The following is a 24,588-nucleotide window of genomic DNA, read 5'->3' as shown; positions in this document are numbered from 1 at the left end:
ACCCAATGTTGTAGCACCTTTTCAATATAAGGCCATGCTCTCGCGAGTGTTGGTAGCAGTGCTGGTTTGTCATGGATGGGGTGATGTCGTCGCTGGGTTTAATATCGTTGGTGCCGCAGGCGACTTGCAGCAGTGACATGGCCACTAAATGACTTTGAGCAATTGGTAAACATGAAGAGCAATTCTTGGCAACACTATTTGATGGGAAAAAAATGCTCCACCAAATAGGATGTAATGTTTTGGTGCGTGTGTGGATTGTGTTTTTGTTATACAATTTCCAAGATAAATGTCCAGATTCAAATAAATGCCTTACGAGTAAAAGTGAGCACCATTTTATAACCATGCTCATTGGTTTGTTTGTACATGAATCCACTTCGTGAGCGACCTTCACACCTCACGCGTTAAAAGCACGGTGAAGTATGATCAAATAATCCCCACGACCCACAGTTTGTTTAGGCTGCATTAATTATACTGTAGTGGACATGCAAAATGGCATAGTAGGTGCATTCATTTGTAAGTTTGGAGAGATGGTGAGTAGTGTTTTAGCTTCATTGTATCTGCTTGCTATAATTATAGATGTAGAGTGGCCCTAGAAACCTGATGTATTAAAAAAAAACTGGCACTGACATTCACATTATAAAACATCTTGGTGTTTTTTTAAGGAAAAATCTCACCGTATGTAAATGTGCCGTGTGTGACATGAGATACGTGTGGAGTTTACCAGTTCAGTGCGGACGTTAATCCCCCTTTGCCAGATTTTTCCTAGACCTTTGACCCAGTCAGAAATCGTGCCGATGGCCGGTTGCTGGTGGCAATTCTTTACAAATCGGCTCGTATCCTGTGAGCGGGGTTGCTGTTGAATCTTAAGAGGAATGGTGGGACAGTGGTTAGCACTCCGTGCTTTGGTAACCTTGTTTCAATTCCTCGTCGTGGCTAAGGTCAGCGGTGAATTATATCCGAACTCGTTTTGGGTTCGCCTGCTGCACAGGCGTTGCAAGGTAAGGTCAGACAGCCCCCCCCCCCCCCCGTGATTTAAAAAAACTAAATATCTATAACGTGTACACTTTCACGTGCATGTTTGCCGTGTAATTTATATGTTGATACAAAGCTTTGTAATGTCAAATAAGTCCTTTGACAATCCACTGCTGGATAAAGACCTCACACCACCGTGACGTTGTTGGGTTGTTTGACCATACTTCATCACGATGGTCAATGCAGGCTGTTAGGGGAGGAGGGGGGGATAAGTGTGGAGATGCCAGGACAAGTTAAGATATCACCACTTATGTAAGTCACGTGCACTCACCTTTTTACTTGTACACGACAGTCAATGCATTTTTTACTTTCTTCACACACGCAGCAAACCCGTATAGGCTGTGTACCGTGTATTAAGCCCTCAAGCTACACGGCAGCTGATGGATGGTGTAGCCATTAATAATTTTGACTGAAGAGTGATGCATCACAACCATTTTAATGCAGTGTAATGTTGTAATGCGAGCTGGGGGTTTTCAGCCGTGTGCTGTGGGAGTGCTTGGCTCGATTTTGTGCGAGCAATTAACTATGTTCATTAATGGGGTCAAGAAGGGTGACCTTTACCTGAGGAATTATTGAGTAGGTGGGAAATATGTACGTGTCAATGTCAGCGTGCTAGTATTAGCATACGCGTTTGCATATCCATTTACATGCACGTGTGCTTTGTTTGGGTGCCTGCAGAGTCTGCACAATTTACTCTGCTCTTGGATGAATCCTTGGGATTCTACGTTGTGCCTTCATTCGCGAATCGATTCCTTTTTAAAATCCTTTATATTAAGTTTGCTTGCTTGCTTGCTTACGACCGTGCACATCTTTCGGTCGTTTTTTAACACACTTCCCGTGATCCAATCGAGCTGACATTTTCCACACAGACTCGTTGTGCGTGACAATTAATTTTCGTGAAAATTTTTTCCCAAAATTTTACACTTTTTAGGAAATTGTTTTAAAATATTTAATTACCAATTGCTTAATGCTGGCAGACAATCATCTGACCCATAGGTGGCAGCCATCTCAAGCCAGAGGACGAGAGGACTCTAGCCGCCACGCATATAAAGGATTTAGAGTGAAAAACTTTGTTTTTACGGGTTAATTTTTTTATCTACGAGTTTATATTGTTATAAGTCGTACAGCCACGTAGGCTGTTTGTTGATCATAACTGAGCATGTAATTTGCATACATCGTAAATATTACAAGCACATTTAGATACATTGTAAGTGTTTCAATGTATTTTAATTCGAATCAATACTTGGAGACTATTCGGTGACCTTTAAGTGCATTTGTGTGGCCTGTGTACTCTTCTGACAAATAGCTTGCTTCTGTTCCCAGAAGTGGCTGATTTATTATATTGGTGGAGGAGAAAGTTAGGGGTGGGGGGGGTGCTGGCAGATAAGGTTCACAGTTTCAGTGACTCGAATAAAGAGTACAGCTCTTCAGTCTTGTGCATGGCAATATCGGGAGACATGCCAATGTTGCGAGGTCTGCTAACTACGAGAGGGCTTCAGAGTTTGTAGGTTTGCCGTTCCTTCATTGAAGGAGCGCAGATTACAGTGGTTTGCTATAATATGAGTCCATAGTTTGGGGGTTGCATAGCCTGTGTGTCGCAACGTGCATAGCTTTAATGTTCCACTCATGAAGGAGATGTGCGCATCGGGCCTGTTCATGTTCTGATTGTGGTTGATGGTTACACAAGTGTCTTCCGTGGAACGTACTCAACTTGCAGCAATCCCAGGTGTACAATTTTACTGTTTGCGATGAACTTGGGGGGGGGGTGGAGGTATTTTTAGCTGTACAGTGAAATGATCAATTTTTGGACGCTTGTGCAGCGGTAGGCACGATCCCTCTACAAGTCATCAATAATTTACAGCCTAAAAAGCCTCTACTGCCTTGATGGCAGGGCCATCAGAAACGGTCTTAATTGTCAGACCACGCCTTGCAGATTCCCAGGACTCACAGGGAATGGTGGTGGTAAATTGTCTAACATGAATTTCATATTTTTCTGAAGAGGAAACGACCCCGTTTTTAGGATGGAGGTAGCCGTTTGTGATTACATTGGATTATTGAGTGTGTAGTGACAGTCTCAGGCTGGCCACCAATTATTGAGGGTACCAATAAAAAAATCCCATCGCTTAAAATTCGCCTTTTTTTACTTAAATTGGCTAATTTCCAGCTCTGATAATTAAGCACCGGTTTGATTTTCGTGCGACAAACCTTGTTCTCATATACAGAGTAGGTAGGGAAGTGTGTTTCTCTACTGTGGATCAGAGGTCACTTGAAGGGATATTAGAATTGGCTCTGTAATATCTGCTTACCTTGGTTCTATAACCACAAATATTTTATTTATTTCACGACACCAATAGAACTTTCATGATAACATGTGGGAAAAATAACATTTTACAAAAAATGCGAAGAAAATATATATGGTCTTGCCCCCAGTTTTCGTCCGTGAAAAGTGCCAACTCAAAGTTAAACCATTGGGAGTTTTCTTTTTTACGTTATAACGTGGACGTGCACATTACTCCCTGCCTCTGCGCGTGTTGCTGTCCAGGGTACTGAAACATCCATCCCTGCGTGTACAGTCCCATGGTACTGTAACATCCTTCTTTGCCTGGGTGGCATTCCGTTATGGTGTGCCCAGCATTGTGTTTGTCTGGGTGGGTTGATATGCTTTGCCGGATTTAGGGGTGGGGAAAAAGCAATTCACTTCTTGTCTCTTATAGGGCTCGCTGCTAAGCACTTCGGGGTTTCTCAAATAAATCCATGTCATTAGAAAAAAAGTGTTTTGTGATATATTTCATTGGTCCAGTGGTGCGGTTTCTACTGCATCGTTCACCAAGTCCCTTTTGGGGGAATGGGAGGACATTTCACTGCTCAACTCGTAAAAGGGCCGCCTTTGGACATTCAACTTAAGCCGGAGTGATTATGGAGTTGATTTCAGATCCTGGTTGGGGAAGTGTCCACACTGTCTGCATTTTGTCTTGGAAGGAGTCCCTGACCATTTAAGATTTTAAGTCTCACAAATCACAGGCACTGTACATTAAACCAGTTCCACGATGTTGCAGCTTTTAGGGTATGCTGATAAACAATCACTCAGGCATGTGCGCAAACCCCTCGGCTGTGACATGTCCATCTTTTAAAGTGCTTGCGTGATGGTATACATGTACGTCTTGGAGCGGCACCATACCCAAGCGACCCAAGCTCATTTTCCAACTGGATAATATCAGTAGCCATGTATCTGAACCCAACACAGGGCCTCCCACCACGTGATTATGAGGACTGGTACCTGGTGCACTGTGTAAACATCAGCACTGGGGAGGAGACAAATGGCCGTGGGGCGTGGTACTGGCCACACCATCCCCTTGGCCTCGAGCACTGTGTGGGCCTTCTTATTTACCAGCTTGCAGCATTTGCCCCCAACAGCCTGTGGAGGCTATACGGCGGGGATCTGGCGCGCGTGCGTGTGCCGGTGCAGTTCTTGCGGTCTGTCTAACGGAAAGGCGCTTGATGGATTTTCTCGAGTACGGGCGCTGGCCTCGTGGGCTCCTGCGCACTCGTAAAAGTGTGAGCGTGCGCACGTTGCAGCGCTGATGTATTGCCTGGGTGTGGCGGGCACACTGCAGCACCATGTAACGCGCGTCAGCATTTTGGGCCCCCTCCTTCCTTTCACGGTTGCAAAACGCGCTGTGATTATTGAGTGGCTCCACACAATTGTCGTACTCAATACGCAGTTAGTCCAAACGTAACGTGCCGAGCAGAGGACTCCCTTGAAAGAGTTGAGGCTGAGGCTTATGTGGGTAAATACAGGACATTGTTTATCGTTTGAACGCAAACTTGGCAAACATGAGGACGTGTTCTGAATGTGTTCATGGGTATGTTACATTGCCGTCAAAGGTACGCCGTATTGTCAATCCTCTGTTATGTAACTATTTACACGTACTAATAAGCCGCTAATGCTTTGCAATCTGAAAGGGCTTATTTAGGCAAGTGATTATAATCCAGGGAAAATAGACGAGCCAGCACAACATTGAAGTATAGATGTTAATACTGGCTGAAAGAGAGAAAAAAAATGAGTTGTATGCTTTCATGCTGGGGGAACATGGCACAGTCATCCAATTTTAACTTCTCAAATTGGTTGTGTGTTTGAAGAAGAGCGGAAATGTGTTTAAAACGTTGTAGCATGCTTCATCCATACAGGCTTGCACTGCACAGGCAGGCTTCCAAAATGGGTTGCTGCTTTGAAGCCTTTCTGATTCAAATGTTTTTGTCGTCTTTTGGCTTCCATATTTTAGGCTAAACGGAAGGAGAGTGGATGGTTCTTTCAAAATTGTCTCGTTATATTGAGGATCTCACGGAAATGTACAATATTTTTAATACGATTCGGCATCGCCGCGCCCTAAGGTTATTTTCGCAAAAAAATTGACCTTAAGGCTTGTGGTCATGTTGGCTCATTTATCGCTAAGGTCAATGCACTTAACGTCCGCAAGTTTTACGACCGAGACTGTGATGTTAAGCGTCTCTCCTTTTGCTGTGGCGCATACAGGCAGTGCATTGCGTTTATGCACGCGTCTGCGTGCGTGTTTATATACGCTTGCATGTAATATACATTTTTTTATTGTTACATTTTGTAACGCGTTTTGGCGGTGTTTCGTGTGACCGCTCCGTTGAAAAGCAATTTAAAAAATAAAGGGGGGGGGGTGGTGGTGGTGGCGGCGGCCCTGCGTTGGCTCGCTGGTAATTTTCCTCAAGGTCGAAGGAACGCATCGCGTGCGCGCGCAGCTCCGTACGTCGCCCCTCCGCTGGCTTCTGAAGGTGCACGGCTGTCTGCTTCTGCTGCTGCTCTATTGTTCGGCCCCGTCGTGGTGAACTGTAGCAGACGCAGCGTCGCGCCCCTTCGTTCCTTTGTTGCCGCTGCGCCGAATGCCGCTTTGATTTGGCATCACGAGCCGTCAGCGGCCGCCGCGCAGCTGATTTATTTACGCCAATGCCCTCTGGGTGTGGCCTGCCGCTAGAATTCATCGTGAATCGCCGCGCCTTACAGCTGCCAATAAGGGCGGATGTTGCCTTTTACTACACTTGACGTGAGGGCTGGAAAAAAAGGCCTTCGCTGGGCTGCGTTTGCAAATGAAAGCCGCGTTTAATATTCCTTCTTTGTGGGGCGTGGGCGGTGGCTGCGCTCATTTGTATAAAAAAGCAGAAAAAGCCCCATTTTAATTGATAAAAAGGATAAATGGAAATTATTTAACTCTTCGGATGCTTCATAGAATTGGTAGGTGCTTTTTTTTTTAACCGGTGTGCGTTTTTATATGTTGATTAAATCCCGTTGCGTTTTCCCTGTCAAGAAGCAGCGCTTAAACTATAAATATTGTTTATGTAAATGTATTGTTTTGTGTCATTGCGTGCTCATTTAATGCACTTGACTAGCATTTGGGAAAACCATTTAAAGGTAATATATGCTCCAGTTCAATTTGACTCAAGTTCCCTGCAGGGATATGGCAGTGTGCTTTCTCCCGCTTATGAATGCAGCACGCATATATTGTGCATGGGGTGAATCTGGTTCGGTTTGCATCGGCTGGGTGGGCCCCAGACCTGAGCGGGCTTTGCGTAGACACTATAGCGCTTGACACATTTAGAAATATGGCAATAATGGCCTCGGTGACTTAAGATTCAGGCTGTGAACCGGTCTGCAATCCTCGCAGATGAGTTGCAGCATATCAGGTCTATTCATCACATTGCGTGTACAATGGGGTATAACCGTCATTTCCGAGTCATCTTTCAAAGCCACATATAATATCTAATTAATACTTCTGTCAAATTGAGGAAAATCAGTCTTGGCCAAATTGGGCATATCATTTAACAGCCCAACCCCCACTCCTACACGGAGCCGAACAGGGAAAATTAAATTTCAGAATTTTACCGTTGCGACCCCTTGTTTTTCCTATGGATCAGTAGATCACTTGGGGTGTCGGGGTTCGTCAGGTTGATGATCTCGCCGTTTCTTGCCCTCCACCGCTCTCTTTTCAGTCTTGTCTGCAGCCCGTGTGGGGTCCTCTGTAAGAGAGGCGCGTCGGGGTGCGTGTACGGCGCACGGAACGAGGGAAAGCGAGCAGAAGCCGTGCCACCCGCACGATACAGACAGCAGCAAGAGCGGGCGTGTCTTTTTTGAGAGCGGCACGGGATGTCTCTCCGCGTGAGTGAGGAGCCGTCGGCGTACGCCTCTCCCAGCGGGGGCACCTGGGACTCTCAGGGCTGGAACACCGTACGCGACCCAGTAACAAAACCACACACCCACCCTGCACTGTCCAGGTTCATTTCTGCGTAGCTGCTGATGTAGGGCACAATCCTGGGTGATTTTGGTGTAAGGCCAAGGCTCTGTCTATGTTGGCATGCTTGTGGTGTTCTTCAAGCACTGTTTATGTAAACAAAAATCAAGTATATTAGCGTGTACATTTGTTTCTATTCTAAAAACTCTGGAAAGCATAATTTCACGTGGTAGGCATGTATCAGAGGTCGCAACCGGGTACCTGATACCCGTACCCTACCCGATACCCGGCTACCCGTACCCGGCCGGGTTCGGGTACCCATTGGGACCCTGGTGCGGCCGGGTACGGGTACAGGTAGACCGTGAGTCACTGGTGAGTCACCGTTTGTCACTCATTTCCCAACGTCTTGTCTCTTCTCACAATTCAAGTTCCTAGAATCAACCCACCCGCGCCTGCAACATGGCTTCATCCCAGAGGTCGCAATCAGGTACCCGATACCCGTACCCGGCTGGGTACGGGTGTAGGGTACGGGTACGGCCGGGTACGGGTACCCGTTTGCGACCCTGGTGCGGCCGGGTACGGGTAGACAGTAGTGAGTCACTGGTGAGTAACTGTCGCTCATTTTCCAACGTCTTGTCTCTTCTCACAATTCAAGTTCCTAGAATCAACCCACCCACGCCTGCAACATGGCTTCATCCCAGAGGTCGCAATCAGGTACCCGATACCCGTACCCGGTTGGGTACGTGTAGGGTACGGGTACGGCCGGGTACAGGTACCCGTTTGCGACCCTGGTGCGACCGGGTACGGGTACGGTATCAAAACCCGTTTGCGACCTCTGGCATGTATGCATATTTCCCTCCTTGTACAGATCACTTCTGTCCTATTCATTACCACACGAACCACACGCTCGTGCGTGAGCGCGTCCAATCGGAACGTGTTCACAAACTCTAGCATTAAAACATTTCATTTAAATCCCTCGTGGTGGTGTCCTGCATCCTACAATTAAACTATCACTGCTACCCCACCCCTGCCTCTCCACCTAGCAGTATAAATAGGTATCCCATAGATAATTAATCAGTCGGCAAGTCGCATGTGGTGCCATAAAGTGTGTGTACACCCACACCTTAATATGTCAAGTTCAAGTTTATTTTTATGAACCAGGATAGTCTCTTTGCACGTGGTCACCAAAGGGACAAAAACAAGAATTACAGCATTGAAGTAAATAGAAATCGGAACAAAAACAATTATCTGAGAAATTGAAAACATTGCGCAAACATTAATCAATGTTAAATCAACATTAACTATTAAATTCCGTGCAGCATAAGTCGGGACGGGCAGATTATTTTGACACTGATTCTAGATTTGAAGCTTTCGTGACTGCAAGGATTCATACTCTTAGGTTTTTTTGGTAAAGTCACGTAGGTAAAGAAAAAAATAAAAATGATAGAAATAAAATAATAAATCAGGTGGGACCGTCACAGCTAAATTTACTGTATCAAGTGAGTAAATTTAGCTGTGACGGTCCCACCTGATGACGGAGACTTGTGTTGCCTCCGAAACGTCGTGATTTATTATTTTATATCTATTATTTTTATTATTTATTTTTTCCCTACGTGACTTTTAACACTGATCATAATACAATTGCTAAATTAAGTTGAAATATTAAATATAATTAAATTTAACTTTTAAGTAGGGTGTGTAGCCAGCGTGGACAAGTGAGCCAATTATCCCCTGAGGCTGTCCGTTTCATGTAGTGCAGGTCCTTGGGCCAGCAATGGTGTAAACGAGCACTTGCAGAGCTGTACCGTTAGGGGCCATCCATTTAGTACGTACACAAACATCTGTCAACTTGACCCCCCCCCCACCTGCGTACGTACGCTTGACGTGCCCACCCCTCCCCCCGAATCCTATAGAACGGCCGATATTTAATCCACGCAGAAACGATCAAGGATAAATAATATTAACGTTTTTAAGCAAACAGATAGTCCAACATATTCTTGGTTCTTTCGGTAAAGTCACGTAGAAGGGAAATAATAAAGTAATATTTTTAATTGCTTTCTATTAGTATTCTTTTATTATTTCCCTTCTATGTGACTTTACCGAAAGAACTAAGAACATGAAATCCCTGCAGTCGCGAAAGCTTTAGATCAAGATAGTCCACCGCTAGACTATCTAACTAATTTGAAGGCCAATGTCGACAAATTATTATCGAGGTTTCAGCCCCCCCCCCCCAATTTTCTATGCGTACATTGTCAGTAGACCCCCCCCATACGCAAGCGTACGCAATTGGGTTAACCCCCCTCCATGCGTACGTACTAAATGGATGGCCCCTTATCTCCTTTGAGCCCTCTCCTCTCTCCATCACCACCGTGGTGGTTATAGGGCCCAAAGGTTTGCAGTTGAGCCCAGCAGCCACCCTGGTTAATATTTTATCATAAGAATATGCACCTTCTGTTTCACAGTGGTTCTTTAACGATCCCATGGCACTCAAAAATAATATCCATTTGTGCCCTTAATCCAAACTTGCCACATTGGATAAATACCTGTCAAATTACCTAATTGGTAGACGACATCACAATAGTGCCCACTTACTGGGCAATGCAGTGCAGTGGTCACTAATTTTCAGAGGGCAAGAGCACTTTTGCTGATGAAACATTAGTGTGAGGGCCGCCACACATTTCAAACCATTGGGTTTGACAGCGCGATGGGGTGTTTTAATATTTGTGTATTGTCAAGGGCAGCACGTCAGGGGCCGCACTAAAGGTCACCAGAGGCTGCCAGTGGCCCCCTCGGGCCTTGCACTGAAGAACACTTACCTAGTACCTCACAGGGACAGCCGACAACCTGGCTTCCCCTGCTACTACTGCAAGGTGCCTCGGCGTACAGCATAGGAGGCATGGTATGGATTTTAAGTGATGGTTAATGATAACACCCTCTCAGGTCTCGGACCCCATGGACTCCCCGCTGTCCAACGGGATCATGTGCGGCGTCAGCGGCGGTGGCGCTCCCAACGGTGGCGGTGGAGGTGGGGTGGTCACGGGGAGCACTTCGCCCATTCCGACCGGCACCAGCATGGAGGACAGCAAGACCAACCTGATTGTGAACTACCTACCGCAGAGCATGTCCCAGGAGGAGATCCGCTCGCTCTTTGGCAGCATCGGCGAGATCGAGTCGTGCAAGCTGATCCGCGACAAGTTGACAGGTGATAAGGCATTTGCTGGCTGGAATGGGGGGGGATTCGAAGAGGATGGCGGTGGGCGGTTGTTGTGTGCAGTGTTGCTGCAATGAGTTTCCGATTGGCAAGCAATGGCTTCTCGTCCTCAGCCAAATTTCCCATTAATGCATGGGATCTGCTGCTCAGATTTTCGAGATATTTAACTCGCTCAATGATTTTTCTTCCCCCCCCCATCCCTCGCATTAAGGACTTGACCATACTGGGTACATCCACCATAGATGGTGCAGATCAAAGCACTTAATGTGTCTTTCCTCGCACTCTTGACTTCGTTTCTGGAATTTGCTCCCACCATCTTTTCCCAATTCTACCTTCTCTTGGGTCAAGGAACATAAACTCTACAACTTTTGTGCTGTTTGTTTCTGGCCGCATGTTGTTTTGGGCCTGTCGGGTAGAAACCATGATGAATTATGCGCACAAGTATTAGAAGGTGAATTTTAAACTTCTTCCATTGCAATGCAACATGCTTCTGTGCATCTTGTCACATGTTTGTATCTTGTTCTATTGCATCCTTCCATCTTGCCCCTCAGTCTACCCTCATGTTCAGGCTCAAACTTTAGTCATTCCACCTCCTTTCCTAGGAAATATTCCCAACATCCATCTTGCCGTTCACATCGCTGTCCTTTCAAGCACTCGGCCTTTCTCCCGTCATGTCCACGTCGGCACTGTATAACAGCACTGGCTGTAGATCTCTTTATTATACCCCCTTTCCATTTGACTCATTCTAGCTTGTACAAATACTGAAACCTCTCTAAATTATTCCATCCTGCCTCGACTTTTTACCTCCCAACTCACACCCTCCCCCACTTGCTATATCACACCGCAATACTTAACTACTGTCCTGTTTTTGTTGCCCATCCTGTCCTCAATCGACTCATAAGTTCAAGTAGATTCCTAAAGCGCTTGATACGTCTATTTTGTTTGTAACAGTCATTTTGGGTTTTGAATCGACCATATTTATGAATGCCTATTCATTCAGGCAAAGGGGCAGGGCATGACTAGATGGACAAAACGAGATGGAAATAGACGGTACACAATGTGTGACGACGGTGAACGACATTGTAAAGATGTAGTGGGTTAAAGCGGGACAAAACAGTGGCTTTCTGTATTAAAGTCTTGTCCGTCAATCCGTTGAGTGGCTGAGTGAGGAATTGTTCATTGCATGCATACACTCCAATTGAGAGGTTGGAAACATTAATCAACTTGTACTGAATAAAAAATGTTTCATCTCGTTTGCTGAATCATAAATGAATTTGATAAAAAAAAAAACTTTTAAGATTTGATTATTTGTTGTGCCTCTAAATGGGGCATTTTTCTCAAGAAATAATTTGTCAAGTAAATATTACAAGCCTCTTTTTTTTCTATTCAACAGCTCTTATTTAAAGCAAAAGCTCAAATTGCAAACGTATTGTTAGAAGTCACTGCACGTAGCCTTAAACGGGTGATGCCACTGCTGTTATTGCCTGGTTCGCGTGTGTGCGCGCGCCTGTGTGTGTAAGAAAAGTGGGAGTGTTAATTAGTTAATGCACTGAAATCCCAACGGCGTGGGTTCAGTTCCTGATCACGAGACAGAAATTGGTTTGAACTTGACGTGGAAAAATGGCCAGTCGCGTCAGTGCAGGGTGATCAATTTATAGATCCTGAACTAAAATATTTCACCGGAATTAAAGGAAAAAACATTTTGGTTTAAAGCCTGTGCACATATCCCGCCAATCTCGGTGCACTGACGAAACCTTTTCCTAAAATAGAGCCATCACTTTCACAATATTCAATCACCTGTTCAGCCGTGAGTAATGAAAAAATCAATGGGGGGTATCTGTAAATGCATCACCCTGTATATAAACTTGGCCTGACTGTATATCAACTTGGCATGCTCAAGTCCTCGGTTAATTCAGCCAAAAATGAGTACTTTGATGAGGCGTGCTCGGAATCGGCAATGGAGAGATGCAAAGGCATCCGCCAACCACACCACCCACCACCACCCTCGCCACCACCATCTGTGCCAGCAATCACTGCTAAGGTAGAAGTTGCTAACATGTGCGGCGTGGTGCTGCGCTTGTTTGTGTGTGTGTGTGCGTCCGACCAGCAGGCCAGAGCCTGGGATATGGCTTTGTTAACTATGTGGACCCCAAGGATGCTGAGAAGGCAATAAACACGCTCAACGGCCTGCGCTTGCAGACCAAAACCATCAAGGTGAGTGTCGAAATGTCCTTCGCGTGCCGAATGATAACGCTGGGAATTTCGATATCAAGTTAAACAAAAACATTGGTTCAAGTGGCTGAGTTAGCTCAGAGGTGTTGTAGACTTCTCAGCAGCACTGTGGGGGGGGGGGGGGGGGCATATGCCCCCCCAATGATCCGATCGAAATAACTAATTTCGATCGGATCATTGGGGTTTATTGGTAATAAATCGGGGTTTATTGGTAATAAATCGGCATTTCACAACTCCCACTGCCACTGTATAGCTTGTTATTATGTGCCAGGGACTCTATGAGATGATAGGACAATAGTCTGAGTCCATATTTGTCCACAAGTCACGGCAAAGCAGTTATAAGTGACTCGCATGATTGTGCGCAGTTGCGTATACAGTACACGACTTCCCTGAAGGCAACCACCTTTAGCGAGCGCAGTGCCGATCATTTTGTCGTATCGCCATCATAAGATGGAAATATCGTAAGTCGGGCTACCGTAGCTCGGGGACTATCTGTAATAGCAGGGACTGAATGGTACTTTTGTGACAGAAGCATACGACAGTGCTGCCCCCCCCCACCCTCTACTGTCTAGACCAGCAGTCTCTGTCAGGGATCTCAGAAGTAGCTTTTTTCTGGTATCAGCCTTGCTAACACACAGGAATGCACTTCTCCAATTGAAATGGAATGGATTGTCTGGTTTTTGACAAGACACTGAAAGCACAATTGGGAGCTTTCACTTGTTTAAGGGATTCCTAGACTATTTTTACACGTGAAAAAAGAAACCACTTCAAATAAAATAATCCTCCGCATATAATTATGCCTGGACGGAGCCAACAAAATATGACCCTTGGAAAAAAAACGAGCACGCAAATAAAAACAAAAAACATTGTCAGAGTTGAATGATGGAGCCCTCTAGCGACCCTAGCCGCGGCAGTCTGGATGGAAGAGCCCGTTGCGCGCACGTCCCATAAGCCCACACTTGCTATTAATAGTGATTTGCAGCATGTTACTTTTTAAAAATAAACGTTTTGGAAGTGTGTTCTTACGGCACGATACAGCTTTTTACATTGGTGTTGGTAAGGGTACGCGTTACGTTTCAGAGCGACAGCCCTCGGGGGTTTTGTTATCTATAATAGGTGACGAGAAGGGAAATGACACGTACACACATCCCCTTTGCACGATTCACATTGGCTACATGGCCTAGCGGTAACTATTCATGGATTTAAAATATTTTCTTATGCCCACGATAAACATTGAATTGTCATTGTAATAAGCAAATAGCTTGGATGTGTACAAATTATATATTCAATGTTTTGCACATTACATTTACATTATTAGAGCGAGTTAAAGACAAATTCGATGCTGTAAGCGAGACAATATATATTTTAAAGTAAAATCGCCGCTTCAAATAATTAAGTTTCATTTAATCGTGAGGAGTTAATGGGAACTTATAGGCTTCTATCTATACAATATGTATAGTTACACACATTTCAATGGTGGGGAAATGAATAACACAACCTCGAATGAGATTGGGTTTAACCAGACCGACATCCTTCATATCCCTGTCTTTCCAGAAGGCACCGTGCTCTTATGCAGTATAAGTTGTGCGCACCCTTTTAAATCTTTTTTATATGTCATCAAAGAAAGTTGGATAGTCTATATTTTTGTAATACGTACACTCCATCAAAGATAACACGTACATTTTGCCATAGATTCGAGAGAAGATGGAAACAATACGAGTTTAAATTGCATTGAGAGTGGAAAGTGAGGAGGCTTGGTCACAAGTGGTGGGTACACACAGTACTGCAATATGGAGGTTAAATCAACTGGGCTGCATAACCCACCCCGTGACATTTTTACTTAAACAAACTCATAACATAACGGAGACACGTGGGTCCCAGACACCACTGCTGCTTTGGTGCTGCGAGAGTTTGTTTGGTGTTGCTTGTGTGCTCGGAAGAATACGGAGCCGTGGAGAGAGCCCATGAGTTAGATGTGCACGATAACAATCCAGCGAACCAAATCTTAAGGGAGTCTTAACACACAATACATGTTAGCTACTTTCTGGCACTGACATGCACCTGCTTATGCTGGTCAACAGCGTCGATAAATTATAAACATGTATTTTTTTGTTACGTTTTAATTTCCAAAAAGGGCGTGTAAAATTTGGCAATGTTTTTTGGTAAGTTGCATCGTAAGCTTTGTCGCGAGCGGTTTGGTGGCTTTGTTTTTTATAAAAATGTGAAATGTTCTGGATGGACAGACGATGAGTTACTACTACTGCAATATAAGCAACGAGTATGCTAAATGATCTCTTGAACATTGTCGAGTGTCCTGTTTGGAGTTAATGCTTGCTACTTTAGTCATCTAGGTTACTGCTCCAGTGCAACATAAGAAGACGAATCCTGGTTTTGTTCGGATTTTGTAAGCATTTGCATTAAAATGAAGCATTGTGTACTGTGTTGGGGGCTTTTCCCTCTATGCTGCTCTGCTGGTTGTGATAACCTCCAGGCTTTGTCTTTTGACAATGACTCTAGTTTACAACTGGTCATAGAATTAAAAGTGCATGTATGTCGTGATTGGTAAATGTCATTGAAAATGTTTTTTTAATTTTGTAACCGTAGTAACAACTTAATTCTAATTGTCATATTCCAGAGTGATTTGTTAAATAATTCAGACTGGCTTTAATAACCCACATGAGTATCGTGAAGCTACAAGTTAAACACTTCTCACTTTTCCAAGGAGTATTATAACCTGAAATAGATTTTGCATAATTAGTGGACGTATAGCAGAGTTAATTGGTATATCAATTAAAACGGATAAATGTAACAACACCAAGCCGTGCATCGCGTGCACAACCAACTCCAAAATAATTAAATGTGTGGCCATTTTGTTGTTTAGATAATCCATTCCAAAGGGTTGAGAAAATGTGGCCATCCCAAAAGGCGACTGAGCAGGTGGTCCAAATGACAAAATGGCCTCGCATTCAGTTTTGAACCGGTGGTCTGGATAAGGCTGAGTTTAGTTAAATCTTATTTGTTTTCAGCCTGTATTACATTTTTTATTGTGAGTTTTATCGTCATTTACAGATCTGGCTTCATTAAAACCTATTTTACTTATGCCAGGATACATCCTTCAAATAGTGAGAGTAAAACATCAGTTTGACGATTTCAGTACTGAATGTCTACAGTTTATTAACCTTATATTCGTAACTGTAGATTACACATTGCACCAATGAGGAAAAGTTATGACCTCTAAGTATGACGTTTGAATTGTGGAGGGTTTTTTTTTAAATCCCAACTGGTTGCTTTTTTTCTGAGTGCTAAACAGTAGATAACATCGTAGGGATGTAATTATATATTGATTATTTTAATCTCTTAATGCATGCATCGAATCGCGCGTGTAAGCATCAAGGGTACTTTTTTTTATTAGCATACATTACAGACCTGCGGTTAATTATAATAACAGCAGTATTCTTAGCTGTGATTGCAGTTGCATGGTTATTTCAGTTCATTAAGAATTAAACAACAGTAGTTGACCCCAGGTCTTGATATGTTGCGTTTGACGGCTTCACGTTGACCCCCTGCAGTCAGCAGAGGTCAGCTTGTCGGGTTCAGGGCACAGTGCGCGAACCGCTGTTCCACCGCTTCACCCCATATTGATATATCTCGCACATGAAATATATATTTAAGTTATCTGGTAATATTTAAGCCAATGACTCGTTTCCCGTTTTGTTTACTCATTGTTGACTTCATCATTTTACTCGTTGTGTTTGCCGCCTATCGCTCATTCATTCGCTTTTATCTTCTGCTTCCCTCTGCTTCCCTTTTTTGCCTTAGGAGCTCCTATAGATCCACTCAATTGTACTGGTTGCGGTGATCGTTTCTACCATGTTTCTGTATTCCTCTTGTTTGCTTTGTTGGGGGTGGCAGCAGTGGGGGGGGTTAAAAAAACCTCCTACATAGCCTTAATAAACTGTTGGGGCAAGTGCTGTTGGTGAGCACCTATGAAGGCCAAAACGGCACACGAGGAGGTGGATGGCCAGGACTATGCCTGACCGCCTTTGTCTCCCCAGTGGCTATGTTTACACACCGCGCCAGGGGTACTCATTTGAGGCTGTTAAACTAGGGGGAAGCCCAGGACCGGTTCAGATAATCGTCAGTGGTGTTGGCCATGAGCAGGAATCGAACTCGAGGGGCATGTTTGTTACACACAGCGTGGGACTGTGTTGGCAGTAATAACCACGGCGTGTGTGTGTGTGTGCGTGCGCGCAGGTGTCGTACGCGCGGCCCAGCTCGGCCTCGATTCGCGACGCGAACCTCTACGTGTCGGGGCTGCCCAAGGGCATGGGGCAGAAGGAGCTTGAGGGACTCTTCTCCCAGCACGGCCGCATCATCACCTCGCGCATCCTGCTTGATCAGCTCACGGGTACGAGCACGGGGGGGGGGGTGGTACACGTGGGCATGGTCCAACGTTCGATGGACGCTTGCGTGGATTGAAATACGTGGCCCACCGATGTCATTGGACGTTGGGTTCTGAAATGTTGGCATGGCTTGGAGGTACGTGCGGAGTCCAGAATTAGGTGTTGATGGGCGTGACAGCACGAAGTCTGTCGGACATTTATCGAGGGTACATTTGGCGTCCAGCGTTAGAAGCCACTGATGGGGGGTACATGCAAGGTCTATCGTTGAGGGCTACACTTAATCGTCCAGAATTGTACATGAATGGAGGTTGTATATTAGGGTCTAGCACTTTGGGCTTCAGTGTTGGTTGCAAATGGGGTCCAGCATTGGATATTTATGGAGGTACACTTTCGCAGTCCAGAACTCGGAATTTCCGTATTGGGTACTGGGGGGGGGTACTTCATATTGGGGCATTCAATAGGTGTAGCACAAGTGGTGATTATTGGAATGGTATTTACTTGCCCTCAATGCCACCATTGGCGATGTCCATGTTTAAAATCTCCATTCAAGAGCAATGGGATTCTAACAGGGTTAGCCTGCCATCTAGTGGTCTTTATTGGAATCGCCACTAAGTCCGTTGATTTTAATGGACACACGATTTGCCATTAAACTGAATGGGGAGTTTTTGACAACCTTGGAATTGTCCACTGGATCATCATTAATTTCATTGTGGATTCCGTGGTAATCCATTAAGCAAAGTATATTTCATTTAGGGTCATTTGGCGAACAAGGTTGACAACATGTGACAAAGAAGATGCTGAAGTGATACAGGAATGGGTTGTTGACTGCAATTGTAACCCAGAATCAAAATCTAATTTCTGAGCATTGGGATGGGGGGTGAGGGGGAGTGAAGGATCCATATTATTCCAACAAAACTGAATGTAACGGGTATTTATAAAGTTGTACTTCATCCTATTTGATTCTGGACGATTGACCATGGGAATTACCCAACACTTTAATGGGTGCATCTTCTTGGTTCTTTCGGTAAAGTCACGTAGAAGGGAAGTAATAAAATAAGCCGTCTTCAGGTGAAGACGGCTGCTTGCGTTGTAGCCGAAAAGTCGTGATAATTATTTTATTTTATTATGTTTTATTTGTATTATTTTATTACTTCCCTTCTACGTGACTTTACCGATAGAACCAAGAAGATGAATCCCTGCAGTCACGAAAGCTTTAAATCGAAACTTTAATGGGTGATTTAATAGGGTTTAGTGTGAGACTGTTTACATTTCAGCTTCTAAAAATTGGCCTTGTGAATGGGAGGGGGGGTTAAACATTGGGTTTCAACACGGTGGTGTTTCTCAGCCGCCTGCACGTTGGGGTGGCGTGTGCAGTGGTTGGCACACTGCGCTGTAAACCAACTGGCGATTCATAGCCACGTCTGTAATCAGAGGAAAGTGATGTTTGAAACAAATCCTGGGAGTTTCACCAGCCATTGTGAAATAAGTTAAAACAATGTATACCCCCGCCCCCATCTCGCAGTGGATTAACAAAGGACTGAATAAGTTGGATTGTCATTAAAGTTACACAATGTACATTCAACCAAGGTGAGGAATGACGTGAATTTACTCTGGGGGTTAAGGTGTGAACAGTTATCTTTTTTTTTGTCCCAAGCCAATATTTGGAGGGTTCTGCGAAGTCTTGCTGGATGCAAGAAAATAAGTGACATTTCCCACATGGAAACTATCAAGTAGTTATTCCCCTGGTGTTTGTGTGAAGCCATGCGCTGAGCAAGGCTTGTATTGTCATTCAATGGGATTTGAGCTGCCCGTAATTGGCGCTCACAGTTTTGGCTTTTAAATCCTTTATATTAAGTTCACTTGCTTGCGCGCTTACGACCGTGCAAATCTTTCGGTCGTTTTTTAACCCACTTCCCGTGATCCAATCGAGCTGACATTTTGCACACAGACTCGTTGTGCTTGACAATTTCTTTTCGTGAAAATTTTTTTCCAAAATTTTCCACTTTTTAGGAAAAATGTTTTTTCATATTTAATTTAAAATACCAATGTGATAAAAATGAAACTCTTACTCAAGAAAAACAGAAATGAATTATAAAATAAAACCGATGCCACGCATATAAAGGATTTATAGTGAAAAACTTTGTTTTTCCGGGTTAATTTTTTTCACTGTATAAACATTGTTATTAGCTGTTTTGTTCGAGGAAAGACACCTTTTTAGCATTTATAATAATTATATTTATAAAGTGCTTTTCATCAAGGATCTCAAAGCGCTGTACAGGATACAGCAGCAGCAAACACTTAGCATGAACATAATTATATTATAAATACAATTTAAGAATCCATTTACTAAACGAGCTTCCCACGGTCTGCCAAAAGGCAGCCCTAAGGAGTTTTGTAGAGTTTTGCAGTGTAACGTATTGCGGTCCGCGCTGTTTGTGGTGGGACTTCTTGCCTGTAACGCCAGTTTACCCTGCTGATTTAGAAAAGATAAACCTTGTCCAGAATTTCCCCGTTGCAGCGAATATTGCTAGAAAAAAGGTGGACGTTGGGTGATGGATTTAATTTTGTTTTACTTTCGTCGTGAAAGGGACTCGTTTTATTTTAATGCAGACATCGCATTGATTGTAAATCCAACTATTTACACTTCATGTTTGGTCCATAATACAGGTTTTTAGAGTTAGATCGCACAAATATATAAATGTTGCTAAACCCGCCACCACCCGACACGCTAATTAGTAAGGTTTGTTACGTAAACAAAAAATTACGTGAAAGCCACGTGTTTAACTTCATGTTTGGTATTAAACCTAAAATATACATATTTTTTCATTACCAGGAGTTACATGTCCCCTTACATTGGGCAATAGGGATTTAAAATTTGGAAATACAATGTTAAGATTGTATTACTTGCAACATTTGTGTCGTGGGCATGCATGCAAATCTATGTGCATCACACAATACGCTTGTAACTAGTGGCAGGAAGGGTCATCGTGCGAATACAAAGTTTAAATTACTTTAAACTTTTATTTAACTAGGATGAATTGGGGTACAGCGACTTCTCTTTTGGAGCAGTCCTTGGAGATTACTACCTTACTGTACGCACATCAAACACTCACCAATACAATTCATCATGCTTGTTTAATAAAACACAGGGTGTCTAGGTGTCCATCATTTAAAAGTTATAACACTGGTCAACACACTTTTTCTGGCATAAGGTATTCCAACTGTTTTAAGGTAATTTTGGGGTGCTGATTCCAAATCTGGCATCAGTTTTTGTCCATCACATCAGGTTTTTGAGATATCAAATATTGCATTTTCAATAAAAACTGCGGAAGAAAAATATTAAATAAATTTGGATATCTACATAATGATATTATAAACACACTATCCTAAAAATACAGCACCATATTTTAACACTAAAGCAGTCACTGACTCGCAACAACTTGCAATCATAAGTGACGGAGTTAATTTCGGGTAAAATCAATGAAAATGGGGTATGCCGATAGCATAAAAATGAGATGTGATAGAGCAAATCTGAGATCAGATTTGGAATCAGCACCCTAAAATTAGTCTTAAAACAGCTGCAAAATCCAGGCCAGAAAAAAAAATTGTGTTGACCAGTGTAATTGAGACCTGTATGGTATGAAACTCATCACGGCGATGGGGTGGGCGTGTGTAACTGACCAGGCCTGTCCCGCGGCGTGGGCTTCATCCGCTTCGACAAGCGCGTGGAGGCAGAGGAGGCCATCAAGGGCCTCAACGGGCAGAAACCTCCCGGGGCCGCCGAACCCATGACGGTGAAATTCGCCAACAACCCGAGCCAGAAGACCAGCCAGGCCCTGCTGTCTCAGCTCTACCACTCGCCCACGCGACGCTTCACCGCTCCACTGCAGGCCCAGAGGTTCAGGTGTGTGCCTTCGTTTGTGGCTGTTTGTATAACCGGCTGGATGGCGTGAATTGATATATTCTTAAGTGCAAGGCTATCACGAGGATGCTGTTTGAGACCAGGATGCTATCTAGATTTGAAGCTTTCGTGACTGCAAGGATTCATACTCTTAGGTTTTTTCGGTAAAGTCACGTAGGTAAAAAATTTAAATTAATAAAAGTAAAATAAAAAAATTAAAAAATTCACGACGTTTCGGAAGCAACACAAGCCTCCGTCTTCAGGTGGAACCGTCGTGGCTGTGACGGTTCCACCTGAAGACGGAGGCTTGTGTTGCTTCCGAAACGTCGTGAATTTTTTCATTTGTTTTATTTTACTTTTATTAATTTAAATTTTTTACCTACGTGACTTTACCGAAAAAAAAAAACCTAAGAGTAGGATGCTATCTGTTGTTTTTGTGAGTAATTTGCCAAATTTGGACTGTGAAGCCCCCAGCACATGTAGCCTGCTCATCCAAAGGTGGTCACTGAATTATTTAACGACTGCTGTGGAGCAGAACGGGTGTGACGGTTGTTGTGATTAATACATGCAGATAATTGAGGGGCGGTCGCTGGGGTTTCAACCGCAACAAGCGGTAAAACGTCCATTCCTCCCAAGGGTCTCTCCGAAATGAGTACCACCTTGTGGGAAGTCTAACTGCAGCTTTTTATTTTACCAGGTGTATAAGGCCCACTGAGCTACATAGCTCTTTCAGAAGCGACATGGCCACAAATTATAGTTCAACGAAAAATGGCTTTTGTCGAAATGTATAGCAGCCAAATACTCTAAACGTGTGATGTTGATTTAAAGCTTTCGTGACTGCAGGGATTCATCTTCTTGGTTCTTTCGGTAAAGTCCCTTCTACGTGACTTTACCGAAAGAACCAAGAAGGTGTGATGTTGATTCTAAATGTGGAGGGAAAACTCGGAGGACCCGGAGAAAACTCCACGCCGCCACGGGGAGAACACGCAAACTCCAAATATGCAGGCGTGTCGGGGTCGATCGAACCCACGCCCTCCTGTGTATTCGGCGAGGTAGTTAACATCTCGCCACCACAGCACCGCAAGTTGGCAATGATTGCCTTGCTGATTAACATGTCTGTGATATAGGAATGTGTAATTTCGACCATTGCCATAGGGCCCTCATCAAACAAAAGTTTTTGAGATTGGGAAACATTTTAACTTGATGTTTTGTGAGCAGTGAGCTGGTGAAACTTATGATTTATTTTAAGGCACGTTTAGAAACTGAGACAAACATCCGCGGGTCTTAGGCACACCTTGTGGGGAGACTGGATCGGGCGTGTTGGCAAAATGTAAAAAAATTGTGTCCGTTGGTGTGAACACATTCCTGCGGAGGGAGCTGGTAGGAACGTTGGGTTGCTCGGTCAATGACCAGGGTCAACGTCGGCGTGGTGTATTCCGCAAATATGCCCGACTGTGAGGGCGGGTACAAGCCGGCGTGAGTAGGTTAAACGTTGAGTTTTACAAGGGCACCACGGGGTGACCAGCTCCTCCCCACCCGGCCCCACCCCTCCCACCCACCCTCCCCACCCAGCCCCACCCTCCCCACCCAGCCCCTCCCTGCACGACGGACACAATCCCCTGGGGGCTGGTGTAGCCAGGAGGTTCCTACCAGTAAAATGTTCTCAAGTGTCCATTACCAACAATGCTTCAAATTGCCAAGGCGCGATGCGTTTGGTCGTTCTGTCAACATGCGCCATTCCCTTGTCAGTTGGCATGCTGTTGCTTATTCAGCGACGTAGATATTGCTTGTGTTGACAGTTGGTGTTGATATTTGGTGTGCGTGTAAATGAGCTTTGGTTGTCTTTTGCGTAGAGGGTGTAACATATCAATTTAAATATGTTTTTTGGCTCGAGCACGTGAATTTTAAATGCATGTTTATACTACACCCTACAAAAATTTTATATTTGTTAAGCAAACATTTTTTCCCTTTTGTGTGACAAGTGAATTATATTCTCTTTTCCTGCACGCTTTTGAAGTGGTCATAATGTTACCTTAAAGCAGACTGTGCCTGATTGTAATTTGTTTAAAGCTGTGATTGAAGTGGACATTAATAGATGTGCATCTTCCTTGTTTGTGCAGGCTGGACAACCTGCTAAACATGGCATATGGAGTGAAGAGGTGAGCTTGGCTTCAATTGTCTACCTTCCATTATTAACTCGTGTCTGATCACAAGTGAATTTGCACGTTAACTCTTATCTGTTTAACACGTAGCAGGCTTTCGCGACCAATGGTATTCATAATCAACGTTTATGGGTTGGATCGCGTTATTTATCAATGTGTCGTAACCCTCCACCACCCGACACGGCCAATCGGGAAAAAAAAAGTGTCACGTTGACAAAAGACAAATAGTTCACTGCTTTAGCCCACCGGTGTGTTGAAGCGTGAAACCACAACATTTACAATTTTTTAGTACGACGTTTCGCTGGTAATTGCATCCAGCATTGGCGAATTGCCCGATGATGCTGGATGCAATTACCAGCGAAACGTCGTGCTACTCAAAAATTGTAAATGTTGTGGTTTCACGCTTCAACACACCGGTGGGCTAAAGTAGTGAACTATTTTGTCTTTTGTCAACGTGGTGGAGGGTTACGACACATTTATAAATAACGCGATCTAACCCAAAAACGTTGATTATGAATAACTCTGGCTGCTTGACATGTTTGTGCCTTTGGACCTGTGTTTAGCAACTCAAGTTAGCTTTGAAAGTGTACAACAGGTTTCCTTTGCTGTATACGGGTTCGGTTTGTATGATTTCGCCTATATGCGGCTAACCCAGTGCTCTGCACTAGGGGCCATTTCGCCGTTAATACAGTGTGGGGGCCGCTACGCTTTTGAAACCATTGAAGTTTGACAGCATGATGGGGTTGTGTTTTCACATTTGTGTATTGTCGGGGGCCGCACTGCAGAAGGCGGGCAATGTCCTGTGGGCCTTGCAATGAAGAACACTAGGCTAACCTATTTCAACCCAAATTTTGCCATATGCGGTTTGATTTCACCCTTAATATGGCTATGTGATCGGATGTGGAACATAGCACGGTTGACATAAAATAAAAAAAAAAATGTAATCTATCGCATGCTACACATCAGACTGACCCCAAACCCCCCCCCCCCCACCCTCGTATTGTAACGTGTGCGAACATACTCTAAGGTTTTTTTCGGTAAAGTCACGTAGGTAAAAATAAATAATAATAAATTAAATAATAAATTTGTACAATATTGATAGAAATAGAATAATAGATCACGACGTTTCGGGAGCAACACAAGTCTCCATCAGATGGGACCGTCAACAGCTGAATTTACTGTATTAAGTGAGGGGAAAAAAAATTCAAGAGGCGGCAAGCCCTTAAATACAAGTTGAGGGGGGGGAGGGGAGGGGCTTGTCGGAATGGGTTAGCCAGGGGTATGGCCTGATGGTCCTGGGGGGCGGGGCTTAAAGAGAACAACAATGGTGCACATCGGCTCATGGCTGTGGCCAGTGTTAGCTGATAATAAGCATAAAAGTAAGCAACACTGG

The 24,588-nt window shown here is 44.1% G+C and overlaps 1 protein-coding gene across 9 annotated transcripts in view; it reads left to right on the top strand.

Moving 5' to 3' along the window:
- LOC144947720 (ELAV-like protein 2) overlaps window positions 1–24,588 on the top strand; it is a 40,617-nt gene that overhangs the window by 5,452 nt on the left and 10,577 nt on the right. For 5 of the 9 annotated variants that reach the window (XM_078877038.1, XM_078877032.1, XM_078877033.1 and 2 more), the window contains 6 exons: window positions 7,048–7,282; window positions 10,227–10,488; window positions 12,605–12,711; window positions 16,984–17,137; window positions 20,817–21,036; window positions 23,154–23,192. In XM_078877038.1, coding sequence (XP_078733164.1) covers window positions 7,202–7,282; window positions 10,227–10,488; window positions 12,605–12,711; window positions 16,984–17,137; window positions 20,817–21,036; window positions 23,154–23,192 — 863 coding nt within the window. In that variant the 5' untranslated portion in view covers window positions 7,048–7,201. Of the gene's footprint in view, window positions 1–6,274; window positions 6,293–7,047; window positions 7,283–10,226; window positions 10,489–12,604; window positions 12,712–16,983; window positions 17,138–20,816; window positions 21,037–23,153; window positions 23,193–24,588 lie in introns of those variants that run through there. The other 4 variants (XM_078877039.1, XM_078877037.1, XM_078877035.1 and 1 more) reach the window with 3 other exon arrangements.

The sequence above is a fragment of the Lampetra fluviatilis genome, chromosome 46 (genome assembly GCF_964198595.1).
Source record: "Lampetra fluviatilis chromosome 46, kcLamFluv1.1, whole genome shotgun sequence".
NCBI lineage: Eukaryota > Metazoa > Chordata > Hyperoartia > Petromyzontiformes > Petromyzontidae > Lampetra > Lampetra fluviatilis.
Note: the sequence above shows the minus strand (reverse complement) of the source record. Positions and strands in the feature narration are given on the sequence as shown.